The sequence below is a fragment of the Sturnira hondurensis genome, unplaced genomic scaffold (assembly GCF_014824575.4).
Source record: "Sturnira hondurensis isolate 20B ecotype Veracruz unplaced genomic scaffold, ASM1482457v3 Scaffold0003693, whole genome shotgun sequence".
Classification (NCBI taxonomy): Eukaryota; Metazoa; Chordata; class Mammalia; order Chiroptera; family Phyllostomidae; genus Sturnira; species Sturnira hondurensis.
Window position 1 is genome coordinate 9,208,959 of NW_028076324.1, and position 18,968 is coordinate 9,227,926.

General features: G+C 54.9%; 4 protein-coding genes across 9 annotated transcripts in view; 2 read left to right on the forward strand and 2 right to left on the reverse strand.

Annotated features, from left to right (window-relative positions):
- TJP3 (tight junction protein 3) overlaps positions 1-4,286 on the forward strand; it is a 31,236-nt gene extending 26,950 nt beyond the window's left edge. For both annotated transcript variants that reach the window (XM_037042538.1, XM_037042537.1), the window contains exons 16-21: positions 1,086-1,156; positions 1,570-1,780; positions 1,866-1,966; positions 2,300-2,581; positions 3,614-3,660; positions 4,063-4,286. In XM_037042538.1, the coding sequence (XP_036898433.1) occupies positions 1,086-1,156; positions 1,570-1,780; positions 1,866-1,966; positions 2,300-2,581; positions 3,614-3,660; positions 4,063-4,165 (815 nt within the window). In that variant the 3' untranslated portion in view covers positions 4,166-4,286. The remainder of the gene's footprint in view (positions 1-1,085; positions 1,157-1,569; positions 1,781-1,865; positions 1,967-2,299; positions 2,582-3,613; positions 3,661-4,062) is intronic.
- A 78-nt stretch (positions 4,287-4,364) lies between these two features.
- APBA3 (amyloid beta precursor protein binding family A member 3) lies at positions 4,365-10,566 on the reverse strand. 2 transcript variants are annotated; one of them, XM_037042540.1, is made up of 11 exons: positions 10,460-10,566; positions 9,210-9,751; positions 9,081-9,120; positions 6,980-7,125; positions 6,752-6,838; positions 6,502-6,663; positions 5,941-6,120; positions 5,652-5,864; positions 4,890-5,009; positions 4,661-4,801; positions 4,365-4,576 (listed from the first exon to the last, which is right to left on the reverse strand). In XM_037042540.1, exons 2-11 carry the CDS (start codon positions 9,738-9,740, stop codon positions 4,505-4,507), a joined length of 1,692 nt encoding a protein of 563 aa, XP_036898435.1. In that variant the 5' UTR covers positions 9,741-9,751; positions 10,460-10,566; the 3' UTR covers positions 4,365-4,504. The 2 variants fall into 2 exon arrangements, with proteins under 2 accessions (XP_036898435.1, XP_036898434.1); XM_037042539.1 differs by having other exon boundaries at positions 10,437-10,546.
- Positions 10,567-11,624: 1,058 nt separating this feature from the next.
- Positions 11,625-13,714, forward strand: MRPL54 (mitochondrial ribosomal protein L54). The gene is made up of 3 exons (XM_037042541.1): positions 11,625-11,793; positions 12,534-12,699; positions 13,361-13,714. Exons 1-3 carry the CDS (start codon positions 11,676-11,678, stop codon positions 13,491-13,493), a joined length of 417 nt encoding a protein of 138 aa, XP_036898436.1. The 5' UTR covers positions 11,625-11,675; the 3' UTR covers positions 13,494-13,714.
- Positions 13,715-15,186: 1,472 nt separating this feature from the next.
- Positions 15,187-17,973, reverse strand: RAX2 (retina and anterior neural fold homeobox 2). 4 transcript variants are annotated; one of them, XM_037042552.1, is made up of 3 exons: positions 17,909-17,973; positions 17,217-17,523; positions 15,187-16,559 (listed from the first exon to the last, which is right to left on the reverse strand). In XM_037042552.1, the coding sequence occupies exons 2-3, from the start codon at positions 17,430-17,432 to the stop codon at positions 16,221-16,223; spliced, it is 555 nt and encodes a 184-aa protein (XP_036898447.1). In that variant the 5' UTR covers positions 17,433-17,523; positions 17,909-17,973; the 3' UTR covers positions 15,187-16,220. The 4 variants fall into 4 exon arrangements, with proteins under 4 accessions (XP_036898447.1, XP_036898448.1, XP_036898446.1 ...); XM_037042553.1 differs by having other exon boundaries at positions 17,217-17,450; positions 17,909-17,956; XM_037042551.1 differs by lacking the exon at positions 17,909-17,973 and having other exon boundaries at positions 17,229-17,889.
- Between the last annotated feature and the right edge of the window lie 995 nt (positions 17,974-18,968).

Sequence of the window (18,968 nt, forward strand, 5' to 3'; positions counted from 1 at the left end):
GATAGGGCTGAGTTTTTCTTAACACAGTTCGCCAGTCAATGCCCAATGAGCCAATGTGCTTGCTGTTCCTTCCTTCATTCAAGAGACTTGTTTACTGAGCTGTGGACACAGCGTCCAACAACATACACAAGTCCCCCAGGGAGACCAAAGATGAAAAGCTTCAGAAACAAGCTAGAACTGGGGTCAACAAATTACATCTCCCAGGCCAAATCTGGCCCACCAGCTATTTTTGTACAGCCTACTGAGAATGGTATTTACATATTTTAAATGGTTGAAATTAAAAAACTTTTTGACACAAAGAACTGAAAGCTGCAAGCTGAACATGAAGGTTCACAGCAGCACTATCCACAACAGCCCAGAGGTGGGTACCACCAAGTGTCCATGGACAGATGGAGGGAAAACACAATGTGGTCCATCCAAACAATGGAATGTTATTCAGCTTTAAAAAGAAAGAAAATTCTGACCCATGCCACATTATGCTCAATGAAACTTCAGACACAGGACAATACTGTGTGATCCCACTCACAGGAGGCCCCCAGAGGAGTCAGATCCACAGAGACAGGAAGTGGTTGGTGGGGCTGGGGAAGGAGGAGGGGGAGTTAGTGTGTAATGGGGCAGAGTGTCAGTTTGGGAAGATTAGAAAGTTCTGGAGATGGATGGAGGTGATGGTGACACAGTAATAAGAATTCTACAGCCCAGGCAAAGGCCCAGAGTCGGGACCAGGCCTGGGAGAACAAATGTCTGGAGCACAGACTCTGCATCAGGCTCCTGACCCTGTTGGTTGTTGGTTCCGTGACTCTGAGCTGGTGACCTTATGATCCTGAGGCTGTTTCCCCATCTGACAGATGGGACGTAACAGCCTCGCCTCCTCAGTAGGAGTTGAGGGCTAATGTCAGGAAGGGACACAAATCAGCAGCATTGGGCACAAGTCCAACGGGAGCTCCTCCTGCTGCTGTTAGGATGCCTCTCAAGGGCAATGGGGAGCCATGGTGGGATCTTGAGTAGGGGAGGGACAGGTAGACATGAATTTGAGGGGCCAGGAGACTGCCCACCTAAAAGCTGCTGGTTGCCTCTCCCCTCCACAGAGAGCATGTTGAGGACCAACAGCCCATCTAAGATCATCAAATTGGACACTGTGAGGGTGATTGCGGAGAAAGTAAGTGGGGCTCTGCTGTGGGTCCCATTTCATAGATCAGGAAACTGAGGCCCAGGCATCCAACCTGTCCTCTCCCCATGGCCTGCAAGTGTGGTCTCCCATGGAGCCCCCTTTGGAGGCTTTGTGATATTGGGGCTTGAGGGGGACAGAGGCTGCCGAGTCACACAGCAGCACACCAGGCTGCAGCACACCAGGTCCTCAGAAAAGGCAAGGAGACTCAAACTGGGGCTCTGGGGCTCAAGACGCCGTGGCCTGGGTTATCACCAGCCCTCACTCCACATGCTGGCCTGTGGATGTGCCAGGCTGGGGTCCACTCCAACCTGAGTCCTTCTCTCCAATTCCTTGTCTCTTTTGGCCTGTCCTGGGTGTGTTTCTCTCTCCACCCTCTCCCTCCCCGACTACCCCCTGCCCAGGACAAGCACGCGCTCCTAGATGTGACACCCTCAGCAGTCGAGCGCCTCAACTACGTGCAATACTACCCCATTGTGGTCTTCTGCGCCCCTGAGAGCCGCAAGGCCCTTAAGGCTCTGCGCCAGTGGCTGGTGCCGGCGTCCCGCCGCAGCACCCGCCGTCTCTATGCTCAAGCCCAGAAGCTGTGGAAGCACAGTGACCACCTCTTCACAGGTAGGGCAGGAGTGAGGGCCAGGGGAAGCAATGGTTCTGCCGGAGTCTCTCAGCCCACACCGATGCCCCCGCCCCCCTCCCCCAGCCACCATTCACCTGCAGGGCACAAGTGACAGCTGGTACCAGGAGCTCAAGGCCATTATCCGAGAGCAGCAGATTCGGCCCATCTGGACAGCTGAGGACCAGGTACCTGGCCAGGGTTTGGAGACTCTATCTGGATTTAGGGCTAGGTCAGGGGTCAGGGGCATGGCCAAGACCAAGATTTAACCGGAGATTAGGGCCTGACTCGGGTACCTGAGGTGAGATGAGATTGGGGGATAAGGGGTAGATCCAAGGTTTGGGGCTCAACTCAGACTTTGGGGTCTCAGCCTTGAGTCAAGAAAGGCTGAGTCAATGTTCCAAACTCATCCTGAGGGTCAATGGTCTTACCTAGTTTGGGACCGGAGTTTGAAGGTGGTATTCTGGGCTGGGGTTTGGTCTGAGGTCCAGGAGGCTCATCCAGGCCACCCTGCCCCACAGCTAGATGGCTCCCTAAAGGACAACCTGGACCTCCCTCACCGTGGCCTGGCCGACAGCTCTGCGGATCTGAGCTGTGACAGCCGGGTCAACAGTGACTACGAGACAGATGGCGAGGGCTACACAGACGGTGAGGGCTACACAGACGGTGAGGGTGGGCCCTACACAGATGTGGATGAGGGGCCCCCCATGCCAGCCCTGGTCCGGTCCTCGGAGCCTGTGCTAGTGGACAAACCCCAGAGCCTGCAGGATCATGGCAGATCCCCGGATCACGGAGGGCCCCAGGTGAGCAGGGTATGAGATGGGGCAGATATCCAGGGACCCTATTTTCTGCCAGGATGGCAACAAACTTCTTGCTCAGACCTGTCTCTGGGACCCGGATCTAGACTATATGAACCACTGAATCACTTCTAACAAGTATTTTAGCCTATGTGCCCGACGTTTCCTTATCTGGGGCACAGGGCAGGTGCTGAAAGTCTTGACATCATAGGGTGGTTGTTTAAAATGAGCACACTTGACCCAAGTTTTGGCTTATAGTAGTTGGACATTTAAAAATAATGTGTGTGTGTGTGTACTAGTTCTTATTCTATTTGGGGCTACATTAGCCCCTGTAGTACCTGTCTGTTAATTCGACACAGACACCCCTTCCTCCAAACCCTCTCTATAAATGTGAAATGTGCAAACCTGTGCTGCCTCTGGTTGGAGTGATGCTCCGTGGGGCTGTGCAGCACCCCGCCTGCTCGGCCCTCACAGTAGCCTACTTACCGGGCAGGCTCTATCCTAAGCACTTCACATATGTGAACTCAAGAACGCCTGACAGCAGTTCTCTGAGAAGTTTTACAGACAGGAAACCTGGGTCCCCCTTTGCTAATAGGCTAGGAGATAGCCAAGGCCTTCCCCTGTCCCAGCCTATTTTCTCACTTAAAATTGGAGATGAACCCTGGCTAGTGTGGCTCAGTGAACTGAGTGCGGGCCTGTGAACCAAGAGGTCACCAGTTCAATTCCCAGTCAGGGCATATGCCTGGGTTGCAGACCAGGGTCCTGGTTGGGGGGAGGTGTGAGAAGCAACTGAATCTCTCACACACTGATGTTTCTCTCCCTTTCCCCCTGCTTTCCTCTCTCTCTAAAAGTTAAAAAAAAAACTAAAAAATAAAAATAAAAAGGAAAGTGAGGATGAGCCGCAGTCTGGCCATGGGGGCAAGGAGACGGCCTGAGGGTAGCGCTGCTTGGGCAAAGGTGGGGAAGTGGGGTGGGGGTGGTACCTTACCCTAACTTATTGTACTTCTGGGGGACAAATCTGCTTTCTCCCTCTCCAAGGCGGACAGCCACCACCCACGCGGTCAGTCAAGACAGGACAGCATGAGGTAAGAGCTCCTGTACTCCAGGTTGGGGCCCCTCAACCCTTTCCCTGGGACTCGGGTTGGATGGGGCGAGGAGACCTAGAACCAAGCCGTCCTTCTGTGGTGCTACTCTGGTAGGTAAGATGGAGCCAGGAGAGGCCATCTAAGCCCCGTGTAGTCAGGCCATGGGAGTGGGAATCCTCTTCCTGGTAATACTGGTAATACTGGGAAGGCTTCCTGAAGGAGGGGACATTGGAACTAGGGCGTGGAAGACTATGAAGGAGTTCACTAATAAACCCAACCCCCTAATGCCCAGTCTTGCACCTCTCTGCCCACACCCAGTGTGCCTAGCACAGAGCCAGCCTCAGTGAGTGGGGATCCACACCCTCCCCTCTAACATCTTCCATTCTATTTCCCAATCCCCAGGACATATGCGCGGGAAGCTGTGAGGAAAAAGTTTACACAAGCCCGAGATGTGGGGTCCTCTGACGAAGACGGCTACGACTGGGGCCCAGCCACTGACCTGTGACCACCTCCCACGTGGCCAGCGAGCCCCTCCCTTCTCCTCCCTGGAGCTGGGTCTCCATTTCTCATACAGAACCCCAAACCCTGCCTCCTTTGCCTGGCCTTTAATAAACATTTTCACGGCACTGCTTCTAGGGGCTTTCAGGAAGGCCAGGGTTAACTCCTGTTTTTCCTGTTAGTCCCCACCACGCCCTGATCCAAGGCCCATTTGATAAGCTTTTAATTTTTCACATCAGAAAATATAGAACCTAGAATCCTCTGGGGCCCGGCCAGCCAAGGGGGCACCTCTGACAGGAGTTCCAGGGCCAGCGGGGCTAAGGCACCATGGTGGGGTGGTGGCCAGTCACAAGTACACAGGTTGCTCCTGGCCCGTGAGCAGGCGATAGGTGGTGGCCGGCATGGTCTTGATGTGGACCTGGGGGGTGGAAAGGAGATGGGGGCTCAGGGTGGGCTTGGGCTAGTGGGAGGGCACCCCCAACCCCATCCACTGCCCACGTACCTCAGTGTGGGCCTCGGTGAGCAGCTCAATGACACGGGCATGTGGTGTGGCCACCACACTGTGCCCATTGATCTCAATGATTCGGTGTCCCACGCGAACGCCCCCACGCTCGGCGATGCCACCACGGAGGAGACTGCAGATCTGATGGGACAGGAAGGAGCCGTGCTGCTCAGGGGTGCGTGCTCAAAGCTGCCCACCCCCAACACGGTGCTCGGGGCTGGGGCCTCACGATGCCGTCCTCCACGCAGAAGCCCAGCTGCTCCCGGGCGTGCGGCCGGTGGATGATGGCTGTGGTGACTGGTGGGCAGTGGACGATGCTGAGGGTCACCAATGTCTGTGACTTTACCTCCTGTGCAGGACAAGGGCTGTTTGCCTAAGTGGGCCTTCAGGAGGCTGCTGGACCTCTTGGCAAGCTGCAGCCTCCTCTGGGCCCCAGTTTATCCACCCGCAAAATGGAGATTTGGAGTCAAGGCTCTAGACTCCAGAAGATCTCTCAAGAAGCAGTTAAGGACACAGGTGGGAGTTGCACAGCCTCAAGTTTGGAGCTGTGTGACCTCTCACCTCCCTGACTCCCTGGGCCTCAGTTTCCCATGGTCAAAAGCAAGTCTCTAGCAGTGTCTGCCAGGCAGGGTCATAAACACTCAGTAACATGCTGTGCGGACTGTGTCAGAACCACTCTTCTGACCCGACTGGGTCCCTCCTCATCCCTGGGCCTCACTTTCCCTATGTGGGCAACAAGGGTCAAGTCTCAAGAACACACTGCTGAGGTCACCCTGGATGGGTGGCATCCCCTCTCCTGGCCTCAGTTTCCCTAAGTATATAGGAGCTGGTAGGATTCTAACATGTCCCTTATGGGCTGGGTCTCACAGACTTGTCCAAAGAAGGTGTTTCTGTGGCCTTGGGCACCCCTTCCCAGCTCTGTGGAGAGGCAGGCCTACCACCTGGGGACCCTCAGGCCAGCCCCTCTGACCCCTGCCACCCCAGGACTCACGCGGATGGCAGCCTGGACAGTGGCCAGGGGCAGCCCCACGAGGCTGGTCCCGTTGATGGCAGTAAGGCGGTCCCCGATGCTGAGGGCCCCCGAGCGCTCCGCCGGACCCCCATGCAGCAGGTTGGCAATGACAGCTGTGGGCAGCAAGGAGCCCCAGCCCGACTCCACCAGGGCCACGCCCAAGCCCTCACCCCGGCGCTTCTCAATGACCACCTGGAAGAGGACATGGGTGGGGCATGAGGGGCACTTGGTGGGGGGCTGGCAGGGGGTGACCCACCCACCTGCTCACCTCCCTGCAGTTCTCGCTGTTGGAGAAGTGGTCGAGGTCTGCATTGTGGAGGTAGCCAGAGCCTGTAGCCCCCTCGCTTGGCTGGGTGCCCACCTGGCGGGGGTCAATGCCGCTTTCCTGCAGGAATTGGCTATATGCCACAGTGAAGGCCTGGCCAATGGCCTGAGCAATGAGCTGGGCCTGTGGAGGACAGGCAGCATCTTCCTGGGGGTGTCACACCCTCTTCCTCTGGTCCCCCAAATCTTCTGACATCTCAGAGCCCAGCCCTCCCGCCCCACCCGCAGCAAGAGTCCCAGGGGGTAAGATTTTGGGAAAACAGTCACTGTCTTGGGGAATCTGTGGAGAGAGGCAGGACCGGGACAGGGAAGGTTTTGGGGATCTGGTGCCAGTCTCACAGTCTTATGGAAAAAACTGGAATGTGTGGGACCCATTGGAGGGATGGAGACAGCTGCCATCACTGAAGACCAATGGAGGACAGTGAGGCCAGGGAAGTTTTAGAGGAGGGTGGGGGCTGGTCCATGTCCCCCTTAGCCGCAGGACACCCAGAGCCCAGCTGCTCACGTCATCTGAGTGGAAAACATGGCAGATCATCTTGTAGAGCCGCTGGCCGTGGGCCTGGGATGTGGGCCGCCGGGCCACCCGCCGGCGGGCCATGATCACCAGCACACTGCCAATGTCGGCAATGTAGGAGATGGTCTGCAGGGCATGGTCCATCATGGCCTCCTGGAGGAGGTGGAGATCAGGCCTGGGTGGGCTGCAGAAACCTCAGCAGAGCCTCCCATACCCCAGAGACCAGGCCTGGATCTCATACCTGGGAGTCAACCATCAGAACCTTAATCCTCTTGGTGGAGATAAAGAGGTCCACCTCTGTCATGGGCTGGGTCTCCCCATCAGGGGCCTGTAGGGGTGGGGTGGCAAGTGGAGGAACCCAAAGACCTGGGAGGCCTGGGAGCCTTTGCCCTATCAGGCTCCCAGGCCTTAGAGGGCCCAGTCTATAGCTTGCCTGCCCGCCAACCCACCTGCCAGCCCCTGGCTTCACCTTGATGCGGTCCACAGCCTCCTGGGCCTGCGCCATTCGAGTGCTGGGGGGTGGGTTCCGCTCGGACACCAGCTGGGTGGAGCCCAGGTATTTGGCCCCAAATATGACACCATCACGGAGGTCTTCATGGTCACAGGGACCTGATACTGAGGGCAACAACGGGGTCAGGTCAGCCCCCAAGAGCCACGGCCAGGCTTGTCCACCCCCATGGGTTCGGTCCAGGATCTTGGCTGCCTGAAGTCTGGAAACACAGAGAGATCTACCCTCTCATGACTTGATCCTGTTGACCCACATGCGTTTGCCCACGTTCCCAGGACTATCCCACCAGCAGGAGAAACAGCCCAGCAGCTCGGCCCTGTCTAAACCCATCTGTTCTGGCACTCTAGAGTGAACTCTGTCCCTGACTCGAGGTTCCCAGGCAGAGGAACGAGTTAGTTCCAGGGGCTTTTGTGAGTCCAGAAGCACAGCTAGATCCAAAAACAGCACTAGTGCTAACAGACACCTCCACCCTGTGTTTCTAGGGTTCCACGACTAGGTTAGAGCAGATGGTCACTCCCATTTCTAAAACTGCGACACTACGGAACTGCAGTCAATTACACCCAATGGTTCTAGAATTCCCCCTGAATCAGTCTAGAGGCAATTAGTTCTGCCCACTGTTCTAGAATTCTCCCCTATCCAACCAGGGAGAGACAACTGTCCACGTATCTAAAAGTCTCACGCTATCCACAACCCCAAATGGCTCTGAATTACGTCTCTAGAACGCCCTGGCAAGTTTCAAATCACAGAATTCTGTCAGGGGTTCTAGAAATCTACATGACTCCAGAATCAGACTTTCCTGCTCCGTGATTCCAGAATTTCTTAATCATAAGAGCATCAGCCAGCTCTTCCTATGGTTCTAGAATTCCCTCAGTAATTCATGACCACAGAATCACCCAGTGAATCACTTGAACATTTGGAAACAAACAACTCTGGTCATGGCTCTAGACACAAGCTGGCCCAGAACCACATAAAGCTTTGTCTGCATGGCTCCAGAATCCCCTGAACAACAAACCAGACAGCTCTGCCAGCAGCTCTAGAGTGTTCTAATCAATTGCTATTGCTTTTTGGTTTAGAACCACAAGTATAGGCCCCAGTGGAATAAACCATACTCCTGTCTGTGAACTTAAACCACAGGCATCTCTGCCCTTTTCCTTCGTGATCTAAGCACTCTGGACCAACAGACAACTCTGCTCTGGGGTTCTGGAACTGTGCCACCCAATATGGCAGCCACCAGGCCCATGTGGCTGGTCTAGATTGAGATGTGCTGTAAGTACAAAATACACTCTGGATTTTGAAGCTCTAATATGAATAAAAACTAAAATAATTGTAAAATCTTAATTAGATGTTAACATATTCCTTTTAAACATATTAGGTTAATTAAAATGTGTTATTAATGGTTCAAACTGTATCCTCTTCTCACAATCATAGAATTTGCTATTTGACATATAGCCTCAGATACTTTTGGGGAAAATTCTAGACCATTCCAGGTGACCAGAACTGGTTCTTCCAATGCCTTTAGAGCACAGCTTGGCAAACTTCCATGCAAAAGGCCAAACAGTAAATTATTTTTTATTTGGTGAGCCAGGTGGTCCCTGTCACAACACAAGAGCCACCATAGGCAATATGTAAATGAATGGACATGATGGTGTCCAATAAAACTTTATTTGTAGACACTGAAATTTGAGTTGCATATTATTTTCAAATGTCAAGAAATATTTTTTCTTTTGCTTTTTTTCTGACCACTTACAAATAAAAAAGTCATCATAGTTCACAAGACATACCAGGACAGGTGGTAGGCCAGAGTTAACCCGTGGATGATAATTTGCCAATACCTGCTAGAATGGCGTGCTACAAATACCTAAGCCTCCCTTACTGCCCTTTACTCATTCTAGAACATTCCCAAGGCTGTCTCTCTTTTTCCAGGGTATCAGGAATCCACCTGAAACCATTCTTCTAGAGCCTCTCTAGAAGCAACCCCTTACTGGCAAACTTTGACTCAGACTTCGGGAGCCTGATTCAGAAATCCCTAGGTTCCTGGGGCCAGGGTGGGCAGGACACTCACCCTCCTGGAGGGCAGGGTATGAAGCCACAGTCTTGGGGCTCTAGGAAAAGACAGAAGAGGGACAGGACTGAGTCCCCCTGGTGTGGCTCCTGGCAGCAGAGCAGCTCTGGAGGTTGGGGCAGGCGCTACCTGGGCACTGGCAGGCCGCTCTTCAGGAGCAATCAGGGGGACTGTCTCCAACCAGGGTTCTGGGGAGCTGCTCGAGCTCTTGCTGTCACGCTGCTCAGCAGAGGCTCCCTCTTCCCATTCTGAGGGGCCAATATCCCCATTTGGGTCCTCAGGGGGCTGCAACAGGCGAGGAGCAGGGTCTGGAGGCTCCTTGGGACAAGACTGGGAAGAAGGGCACTCCTCGAGGTGCAAAAGGCTTAGCAGGTCGTCCCTCCCAGCCTCAGCAGACAAGAGCCCATGGGCATCTGCCACGTCCTGGGGAGCCAGGCCGTGACCGGTGGCAATGTGCAGGGGGCAGGGGAGTCCATCTGGGGATGGACCCACCAGATCACCCGGCAAAGCCTCAAACTGTTGCACCAGGTCTGGAATATTTGGCTGGTCAAATTCCATTTGATTCAGGCTGCATGGGTCTCCTGGCACCGGGTCCCACTGGCAGTCAGGGGTGAGGTCCTGAGAGGGCACAAGTGTGTCCCTGGGCTCTTCCAAGTCCATGGCTAGAGGCCCTAGAAGGGGTTGGGGGGTTGTCAGGAATTCAGTGCCTGGACCCCAGGCTCAGGACAGCATATGAAAGACATTCAAAGATTCCCTGTACCAACTTGGTGCCAGATCCTAGCTGGGAGCTGTTCATACAGAGCACACAATTTAATCCCACCATATCCTGCAATAAAGGGTCTGCTGTGATCCCCATTTTACAGATGACAGAACAAAGGCACAGAATAAGCAGTTTTAAGTCTGTGGCATTCTGAGCTCCAAACACGCAGGGATTCCCCGTGCACCTGTCGCCCCAGACCTCTCCCCACTATGGATCCTGTTCACCACCGTCCTTACTATTCCAAGCCTTCTTCCCCCGCGACGTGGTACCCAGGCTGCAGATACATCCTTACAAACAGACCCAACAGGTGCAGGTCCTCAAGACGTCGGACTTAAGAACCCAGCCTTAAACTTTAGACCCAAGACCTCAGACTTAATGCTAGAGATCCAAGACACCAGAAAGCCCACCATAATCTTATAACCTCAATGCCACGCTCAAAATGGACCCCGTACTCAGACCCGACGTGAAAATACAACTCAAGCCTAAAGCTACGAGTTAAGAGCCCAATAACTCAGGCAGACCCAAGACTCAAGACTTCAGACCCGTAGCCTCAGGCGCCGGTCCCAGATCCCGCTCTACCCTGCCAGGACACTCACTCCCCAAACCGAGGTGGCCTCACCGCGCGACCTCCAGGACCCCACATCCAGGGCCAGCAGGATCTCTCCAGCAGGGTTCGACCACCATTCCCTGGCCGGCCAACTTATCCTCCCCGGCAAAACTATCGGCACTGCGCTCTCGGCCTACTGAGCATGCGCACTCTTGCGGAGCCTGCTGGGAAATGTAGTTCTCCCCAGCCGCCTCAACCAGCGGGGCCTCTAGGTGTGGAAGCCGTAAGTTCGAATCCCAAGCCTCTCTACGCTGCGTGGGAGTCTGGACTGACCTCTGGGCATGTTTCCTTAACTGCAAAATGGGACTAATAATCACTTCCGGTCTCCGAAGGCTGTGGTAGTTATTCCAAGGAATGGGAAATGGAAGGATATGGGACTGGGAAATATTAAGGGAGAATGATAGATGGTTTGTTTCCACTGCGGAATAACAGAAGCAGAGCAAGGACACGGACTTCCAGTTTGAATTATTGTAGGGATGTTGAATGGCGCGTCTTGGCTTAACGTTTCCTCCCTGAGCCTTGGTTCCTTCAATTATAAACTTAGAATTGGAGGGATATACTAGGAATAATAGGAGGGATAATACCTCATAATTGTGAGAATTAAGCAAAATCAAGCCACTTAAGGGTTTAGCAATTGGGGTGGAATATAAGTCTAAGTGTTAGCTTTCTAATAACTTTTAGGTTTGAGTAACTAAAAGGTTTGAGGTTCTATTAACTTCTAGGCTTTGAGTAATTGCATATTGGATCAAATCAGGAATGTATAATATGTGATCTTTAAAGTAAATAACTGGCCCTGGCTGGTGTGGCTCAGTGGACTGAGCACCAGCCTGTGAACCAAAGGGTCACCGGTTCGATTCCCAGTCAGGGCACATGCCTGGGTTGCGGGCCAGGTCCCCAGTTGGGGCCAAGAGAGCCGCAACCACATACTGATGTTTTTCGCTCTGTCTTTCTCCCTCCCTTTCTCCCTGTTAATAAATAAATAAATAATCTTAAAAAATAAATAACTCACCGAAGTCAAGAAGTCAATGATATACCCTTGTAAAATCTCTTCTTACAGTAACTGTTATACCTATAAAGGCTTTATATATCACAATGTAAGCCTAAGCCTGGAGTACTACATTTCCCAGGAATCCCTAGGAGCCTCTGTCTCTCAAGAACCCTTAGGCCCCTTAGGCCCCTTAGGCCCCTGGCGCCGAAAACGTGTACGTGTAGGCAGCCGGCGTACGTCATGGCGGCCAGAAGCTTATTCGGGGCTATCCGGACCTGGGCCGGCTGGAGGGCTCGGAAGCTCCCGGACCCTGCAGTTCGAGGAAGACTCTTTCTACGGAATTATGCCAAGAAACCGGGTGAGCTGGGCTAAGAGGGATCAGGATGGGAAGAGTGAAGACATTCGGTAGTTTGTATTGCGCAGGCGCTGACAGGCGCTGCTTGGGGAGGAGATTCTTAGAATCGAGGCGCAGGCGTAAAGAGGCATACTGTTAGGTTTTACATGCAGGCGCAGTTTGAGGGACCTAACTTCGGGCGCGATCGGAGTCAGTGCGCAGGCGTCAGCCTCAAGCTGAGTGACCAGTGACGTGTGTAGGTTACGTGAAGCAAACGCACTTCACTGCGCAGGCGTGGGTTTGTTTTGGGGTGGGTGAGAGGAGTTCAGGAGCTTGTGTCCAGATCCTATTTCTGCCCTTAGGTCACCGCGCAACTTTGGCAAGTCACCAGAAATTTAAGGATGTCGTGGGGCACATCTAAGTATTAACCACTTAAGCAAAACCAAGAGAAGGTTATTTGAATTTTAGCTGGCTACAGCCTTGCCTGTTCTTTATTGAAAAGAGAATTAACAAATAAATGTTAGGTCTTGGAGACATAGCACCTTCTCTGTGAGGTAAACAGAAAGAAAATAGAATTGAAAAGGAGTGACTCGGTCACTCAGCATCAGTGGTGTTTAATGCAGTAGTCACCTCCAACTTAAAGTCTTTCGAGTGCAGTAGATAGAGGCCAGCCAGGGCCTGGGGCCACCCTGAGAGGGCAGGAAAGGAAGGTTGGCTTCTCAAAGGCTAAACCAAGCTGAACTGACTTTATCCCTGCTCCCCAGTCATTAAGGGGGGCAAAGGCGGCAAAGGCGGTGTGGTCAGTGATGCACTGAAAGACCCAGAGGTGTGTACAGACCCTGTTCGGCTTACTACCCATGCCATGGGCGTCAACATATACAAGGAGGGCCAGGACGTAGTCCTGAAGCCGGATGCTGAGTACCCTGAGTGGTGAGTGGGCCAGGCTGGAGAGGGGGGGAAATCAGTGATGGGGCGAGGAAGAGCCTGGTGGATCAAATCTGAGGTTTCTGGGAGGACTTCTCTGGGGAGGTGATGCATGAGCGAAGACCTGAATGGGTGAAAGGAGCTTCAGTTGAAGAGGGAATAGCCAGTGCAAAGGCCCTGGGGTAGGACTAAATCCAGTTTTTAGGGAATGAGGTGAAGAGTAGGAGTAGATAAGATAGGAAGGTCATAGAGCCCAGTCCTGGTAAAGCCTGGGGGCTGCAGGGATTTGGATTTTGCTTTTAGCCCTGAGAGCATGAGCAGGCCATGGAAGCCATTGACTTGTGCTGATCCTTAAAGCTGGGGAAGATGCAAAAGGTTGAATGGGAGGGGAGGGGTTACAGGCCCACAGCATGGACAGTGGCCAGGAGGCAGAAGAAGGCTTGGTGTGTGCCCACCTCAGACATCAGCACTACTGAGATGGGAGTGTTCCCTTGCTCCATAGCCAGATACCTGGCCCGGGGAAGGTGAAGGACCACCCCGAGATCACTCAGCCCCCCAGACCCAGTCCTGCCAGTGCCTCTGCCTGCCTCTGCCTGCCTCTGCCCGAAGTACCTGGCAGTTATGGAGGACTGATGGGAAGCCCTGATTCCTGCCCATGTCCCATCAGGCTGTTCCAGATGAATGTGGGCCCCCCTAAGAAGCTGGAGGAGCTGGACCCTGAGACCCGAGAGTACTGGCGTCTGCTGCGAAAACAAAACATCTGGCGCTACAACCGGCTGAGCAAGAACCGAAAGTTTTAGTAGAGGCTGGGCCAGAGCACCCTGACCTGCCAAGGACTTTGACAAGCTCCAGAGGACCCCAGAGGGGCATGACACCCCCCTGCATCCTTCCCCACAGAAGACTTTATTTTCCTGGAGAAAACAGACTTTTCCTTACCTGCATTTTGTGTGGCCTTCATAGTGAGGCTGGATCAGGGTCCTGGGAACCAATAAAGACCTGTTAGGGTTGTCACTGGCAAGTCCTGGGTGTCATTGGGTGTTGTCTGATGTTGGGCCAGAGTGAGGTGGGGCAGGTGGCAGGGAGGTAGGCACCTCCTCGGACACAGTTGTTCCTGGTGATTAGCTGGGCTCCTGTAGGTCCATCTTCACCCCCAGGCCTCAATGGGGTTCTTGCCCTGATTCCTGGAATTCCTCCTAGCACTGCCCAAGAGGCCTCAAGTTCTCAAGTGGGAAGTTTTTCTAGCAAAACCCTTGGTCAGAAGGGACTCGAATCTGACTGAAGCTGTGTGAAACAGAACAGAATCTGCAAGCTTTAGGAACTGAAGTATCTAATGGTAGGGCTTCTTCCAGGCATGGCGGGATCCAGATGCTTCAGTATTCAGCTCTGTGGCTCTCTCCATCTCTGAGTCCTTTTGGCTTCCAGTAGGTAGTTCTCTAGGGCAGGAGTTGTCTGCAGGGCTCCTGGCTGACACCTCCTGCACCAGCAAGCCGAGCCAGATGGAAGGGACTTCCCTTTCCTTCTTCCTAAGGTCATAGGAGTTATCCTCATTGAGCCCGGGGACATGGGCCTACCAACCATCCTGTCCCCCCCGAGGTCTGACCAGAAAACATACCCTGGAGCGTACGTGGGGCAGCATGAACATGATCTGCAGCCCCAGGGAGAACCCCAGCTCCAGGTGGTCCTGACACCTGCCCTGCCTGGCTGTGAGGGAGGGGTCTTGAGGATCCCAGGAACAAGGCCAGTGCCTACCACTGGAGGAGGCTGGGGTGGGGCACCAACTGAAGAGGTTGGGGTAGGGGTTGGGCACCACCCTCCAGGCCCCTGGGTCCATATGCTCGCTGGCTGGCCAGGGTGGGGTCCCCAGAGCTAATTCTGTCTGGTCCCAGGAAAACAAGGGTCTTTGTCAGCTTAGGAGGGGTCTGCCTAGGGATTATGGAAAACCTGCCCTCCCAGGTGGCCAGCCCTGGGCAGGTGTCACCTCTCAGCCCTCCCACAACGCTCAGGGTGAAAACCAAAGTTGTAAGCACCACAGGCCCTGCCTGACCTGCCCCCGTGCCCTTCCTGCGCTCCCCTCCTTCCTCGCTCTACCCAGGAGTGCCCAACCTTTTGGCTTCTCTGGACTACACTGGAATAAGAAGAGTTGTCTTGGGCCACACATTAAATACACAAACACTAATGAAAACTGATGAGCAAGCAAAAAATTTTTTAAGTAAATTTATGCTTTTGTGTTGGGCCACTTTCATAGCCATCCTGGGTCACATGTGGCCCACGGACTCCTCAATGTCCCTCCAACTCCGCTGGCAGGGTCCTCCCCAGGGCCTTTGTACCTGCTACGCCTGTTGCCTGGCTGCCCCTCCTCAGGTGCCCCACGGCTCCCTCCGCCTCCTCCAGGTCTCCAAGGTCACCTCCACGAGGCCTCCCTGACCACCACATTGAACTGCATTGCCTGCCACACACTCACAGTTGCTCTCCCCTGTGTCATTCTCCCTGGCATTTACCACCAGCTGGTATTTTATATTTTATTTATTTTTTTAAATTTGCATCATGTCTCTCCCACTGCAGTGGCAGCTCCATTAGGGCAGGGATTTTTGTCTGTTTTGTTTACTGTTGTGTCCGTATTGCTTACTGGCTAGACGGATGGATGAATGAATGGATTGGGTTGGACAGAACAAATGCTGGCCTTGCCACCAAAGGCCCCGTACCACCCTCTCTGGGCTGGAGATGTGACAGTCTCTGGTCAGTGGGGACATAAGCCACGCTTTGAAACATGGAGGGAGCAGGGACAGACAGCATTCACCTAGCGTCTGCCTGGTCCCCCATTAGCCCTGGCCTGGGTCCAACTGCTGCCAGAGCCAGCAGGGACCCGGCTGCGCCTGGCGTCACAGAGTCAGGCGGTGAGTGTGAGAAACAGCTCCACGCCGGAGCTGGCTTTTTGGCCTCCGGAAACTGGCTTTCCACCTCTGGGCCTCGGTTACCTCCCTGTAAAATGGGGCTGGTGGCTTTGCCTGCCTCACCTGATGGGCTCTGGCTGGAAGCACAGCTTGAGAGGAAGCAGCTGGGCTGGAGCTGCTCTGCGGTTATTTCTCAGGGAGGGAGGCCCTGAGAGCTGGGCAGCTCTGCTGGTGAAAGATTAGCAGGGATTTAGACTTCCTGACTCCCAGACTTAAGTTCCTGGTGGCTCCCAGTTACAGTCTTACAGTCTTACAGTCCCAGAGCCTACGAATCTACCCAACCACCTACCCCCATTTGACAGATGGGGGCACTGAGGTCCCAGGATGGCAGAAACCTCCAAGGCCACCAAGGGCCCTGCACCCCTTGGTCTGGGAATCCTATGGCCACCTCCTTTCCAAGACTGGGTCCCAGTCTCCCTGCAAGGCAGGGTGAGGTGGGGTGGGGACCTGCCATGGGTGGCCACGGACAGGGAGAGTGGGGATGGGTAGTCTCTTTCGGTGTCAATAGTCTGGCCTTTATCTATCATCCCAGGCCCTTGGGACAGGCCAAAGAGGGAAGCCGTGTAGGCACCGGGCTCAGGCTGGCGGCCAGGCCCTGTCCAGGGCCTGTGCGTGCTCCCTGGCCAGCAGCCGGAAAGACGCCTCCTCCAGGGTGAAGCCTTCCATGAAAGCTGAGCCCAGGGCATGAGGCCCAAAGGACGCCTGCAGCCCTGGGGTCGGGCCCAGGAGGTGAGTGAGGCCTGGCCTGGCAGGTGGCCCGGGGCCCAGCCAGGACTCTAGGGGCAGTGGCATGGCTGGAGGGCAGGTGAACGGCAGTGCTGGGGCATCAGGAAGCCTTGGGGCTGCCACAGCCCCTGAGCCAGTCTCCAGACGCTCCTGACGCCGCCACTTGGCCCGACGGTTCTGGAACCACACCTGGAAGTAGCAAGAGGGTGCTCTCAGCTCAGAGCTGGGGGGTGGGGGAGAGCAGCGCTTCCTCACTCCACTGCACCCCTCTGTGGGCCTCCCGGCCTCCCCGCCTCAGGGCTCTGCCTGCGGTCGGAGCTGCCTCCCGCCTGCTGCAATGCCAGCGTGTTTTGTTATTCCACCTCAAGGCCCTTTTGGGAGAAGAACCCCTGCCTCATGGCCCCCATCACATCAGCCTCTAAGTCTTTCCTGAATCTAATTCACCTCATCATTTTCTTTATCCAGGCCCCTCAGCCTCCTCAGCCTCCTCAGCCTCCTCCCTGGTCTTTGCTGGCCTTCATCATGAAGTGCAAGCTGCTCAGCGTGGCTGTCGAGTCCTCTCACAGGTTCCTTCTCCCCTTCACTTTCTGCCTCTCCTTCCACCCATCTCTCACCCAGCTCAGTGGAAGCCCCTCTCCTGTGACCCTGCACACCCTTGCACGTGCTGTTTGGATCCCTAGAAACATACCCTTTCTTGCTGGGAGAAGTTTTCCTATTCAGAAGTCGCAGTCCCAGCTCCCCATCCCCTCCTCCAGGTGGCCTTCCCAGTTTCTCTTCTCCCCATGCACTGGGAAGGTCCCTATCTAGCTCTGGATTCCTGCCTAAGTCATTGAGGGGTGCCCTTACCTGCACACGCACCTCTGGCAGGTGCACCTTGGCTGCCAGCTCCTCACGGCTGTAAATGTCAGGGTAGTGGGAGGCCTCGAACGCCCGCTCCAGCTGGTGCAGCTGGTAGGTGGTGAAGGTGGTACGGTTCCTGCGGTGCTTCTTCTTGGGGGCCTCCTCACAGGGTGCTGGCCCCCCACCCTCAGCCACGGGCCCCTCGCCAGGGCTCAGGAACATGGCTCCCCTCACCTTCACCTGGCAGCACAGCAGCAGGACGGATGGTGGTAGGACAGCAGGAGGGACTGTCAGCTGGGGCGGGCAGGGGAGCCTGCTGGGTCCAGAGTAAGATGTGAAGGGGCTTTTCCCTCGTAACATCCTGCATTCATTCTGCCTCCCCCACTCTCTCTCTGATGATCTCAGATTATCTCATTTCTATCTCCCTGTCTCCACCTCCTTCTCTGATTCTTTTGTGTGTGTCTCTGTCCCCCAGCCTCTATTTTCTCTTTCCCTCTGGAGCTCTCCCTGACTGCCGCTCTCTCCCCACATCTCCGTCTTTCTGGTTGTCTCCCTCTGGGTCTAGGACCCTCAGGAAAGCAGGCTGGGACCCTGCTCCCATGTAATGCTTCCTTGCCACCGAGTCCTCTGCCCTAGTGGGCTCTCTGCACCTGCAGCCCCCACCCAAGGCTCGTTTCGCCCACTTGCCCAACGCTTACCGCCCCTAGCAGCCCCTCGTCAGCCCAGGTAGCTGGCCCAGTGGCCTGGCCCAGCCAGCCCCGAGGGGGTGGTGTCAGATGGGGGAGGATTAACACAAGGTGATTAATTGAGCTGGCCTCTCTCAAGTGGCTGCCCTGAGCCACTGAGGGAGGGCCAAGCAGGCTGAGTGCTGGGGGTTAAGGGGGTACTGTCTGCCTGAGTCCTCCCCCAGTACCCCCGCCCCTCAGTAGGACGCCAACAAGGGCTTCCCCGTCTCTGGGCCTATGTCCCTGGCTGTAAAACAGGGATACCGGGACCTGCCCCGTGGGGCTCTCACTGGGGCTCAGTGAGGTGACGAAAGGAAGGCACTGCTCAGTGGTGGGTGCTGAGAGTTCTCGGTGAAGGCCCGCAGTTGCTTTCATTGGTGAGGGGCACCAAAGGCCCTCTCAGGGTCACAGATGTCAGCGGGGCTGGGTGTCAGCCTGAGAGGTAAAGGCAATCTTAGTTGGCTCCTCTGGACACCGAACAGGGCATGGCAGAGGGGGCATTTTCGCTGAGTTTTGAGGTATGAATGAACATTTACTGAGCACTTAACATGCACCAGTGAACAAAACACACAGATCTGGGAGTTCATGTCCTGGCTGGGGGGGACAGTCAGCAGCCATGTGGGTGAAATGCAGTGTCCGGTGATCAGAGGTCCAGTAAGAAAACCTGGAGCGGGGAGGGAAGGGAACCCAAGGTGGAGCTGCTGGTTTGAGGAAAGTGATCGGAATGAGGGACAGAGGGTGAGGCTGCAAGTTCTGGACAAGATTCGGGTAAGAAGGGGAAGGTGCTGGGGAACCATGGGAGACTATGGGGCAGGGAAGGGGCACAGTCAGGTGGTATTTTGGATGAGCACCTGTTGTGAGTGAGATGGGAGGCGGGGAGGAGGAAAGAGCTAGGGCAGTGGGCATGGTGAGGAGTGGGGGCAGGAAATCAACTGGGGGGGATTCAGGGAGGAGGGAGGAGTTGTCCCTGTTTGGGGGACAGGTGGATGACGGGACTGTCACAGAGGAGGTGGCCCAAGAGCTGGAGCAGGAT

Bases quoted from the DNA above. Each gene is read 5' to 3' on its own strand.
- APBA3 (XM_037042540.1), bottom strand. From the start codon at position 9,740: ATGGACTTGGAAGAGCCCAGGGACACACTTGTGCCCTCTCAGGACCTC. The intron at 9,121-9,209 runs GTAGCGCCTGCC...GTCTTTTCCTAG, and splicing joins AGCGGCCTGCCAGTGCCCAG to AGCCCCAAGACTGTGGCTTC. The intron at 4,577-4,660 runs GTACGTGGGCAG...TCCACCCCCCAG, and splicing joins TCACCGAGGCCCACACTGAG to GTCCACATCAAGACCATGCC.
- MRPL54 (XM_037042541.1), top strand. From the start codon at position 11,676: ATGGCGGCCAGAAGCTTATTCGGGGCTATCCGGACCTGGGCCGGCTGG. The intron at 11,794-12,533 runs GTGAGCTGGGCT...CCTGCTCCCCAG, and splicing joins GAATTATGCCAAGAAACCGG to TCATTAAGGGGGGCAAAGGC. The intron at 12,700-13,360 runs GTGAGTGGGCCA...ATGTCCCATCAG, and splicing joins GATGCTGAGTACCCTGAGTG to GCTGTTCCAGATGAATGTGG.
- RAX2 (XM_037042550.1), bottom strand. From the start codon at position 17,570: ATGTTACGAGGGAAAAGCCCCTTCACATCTTACTCTGGACCCAGCAGG. The intron at 16,560-17,216 runs GTAAGGGCACCC...TGCTACTTCCAG, and splicing joins TGCCAGAGGTGCGTGTGCAG to GTGTGGTTCCAGAACCGTCG.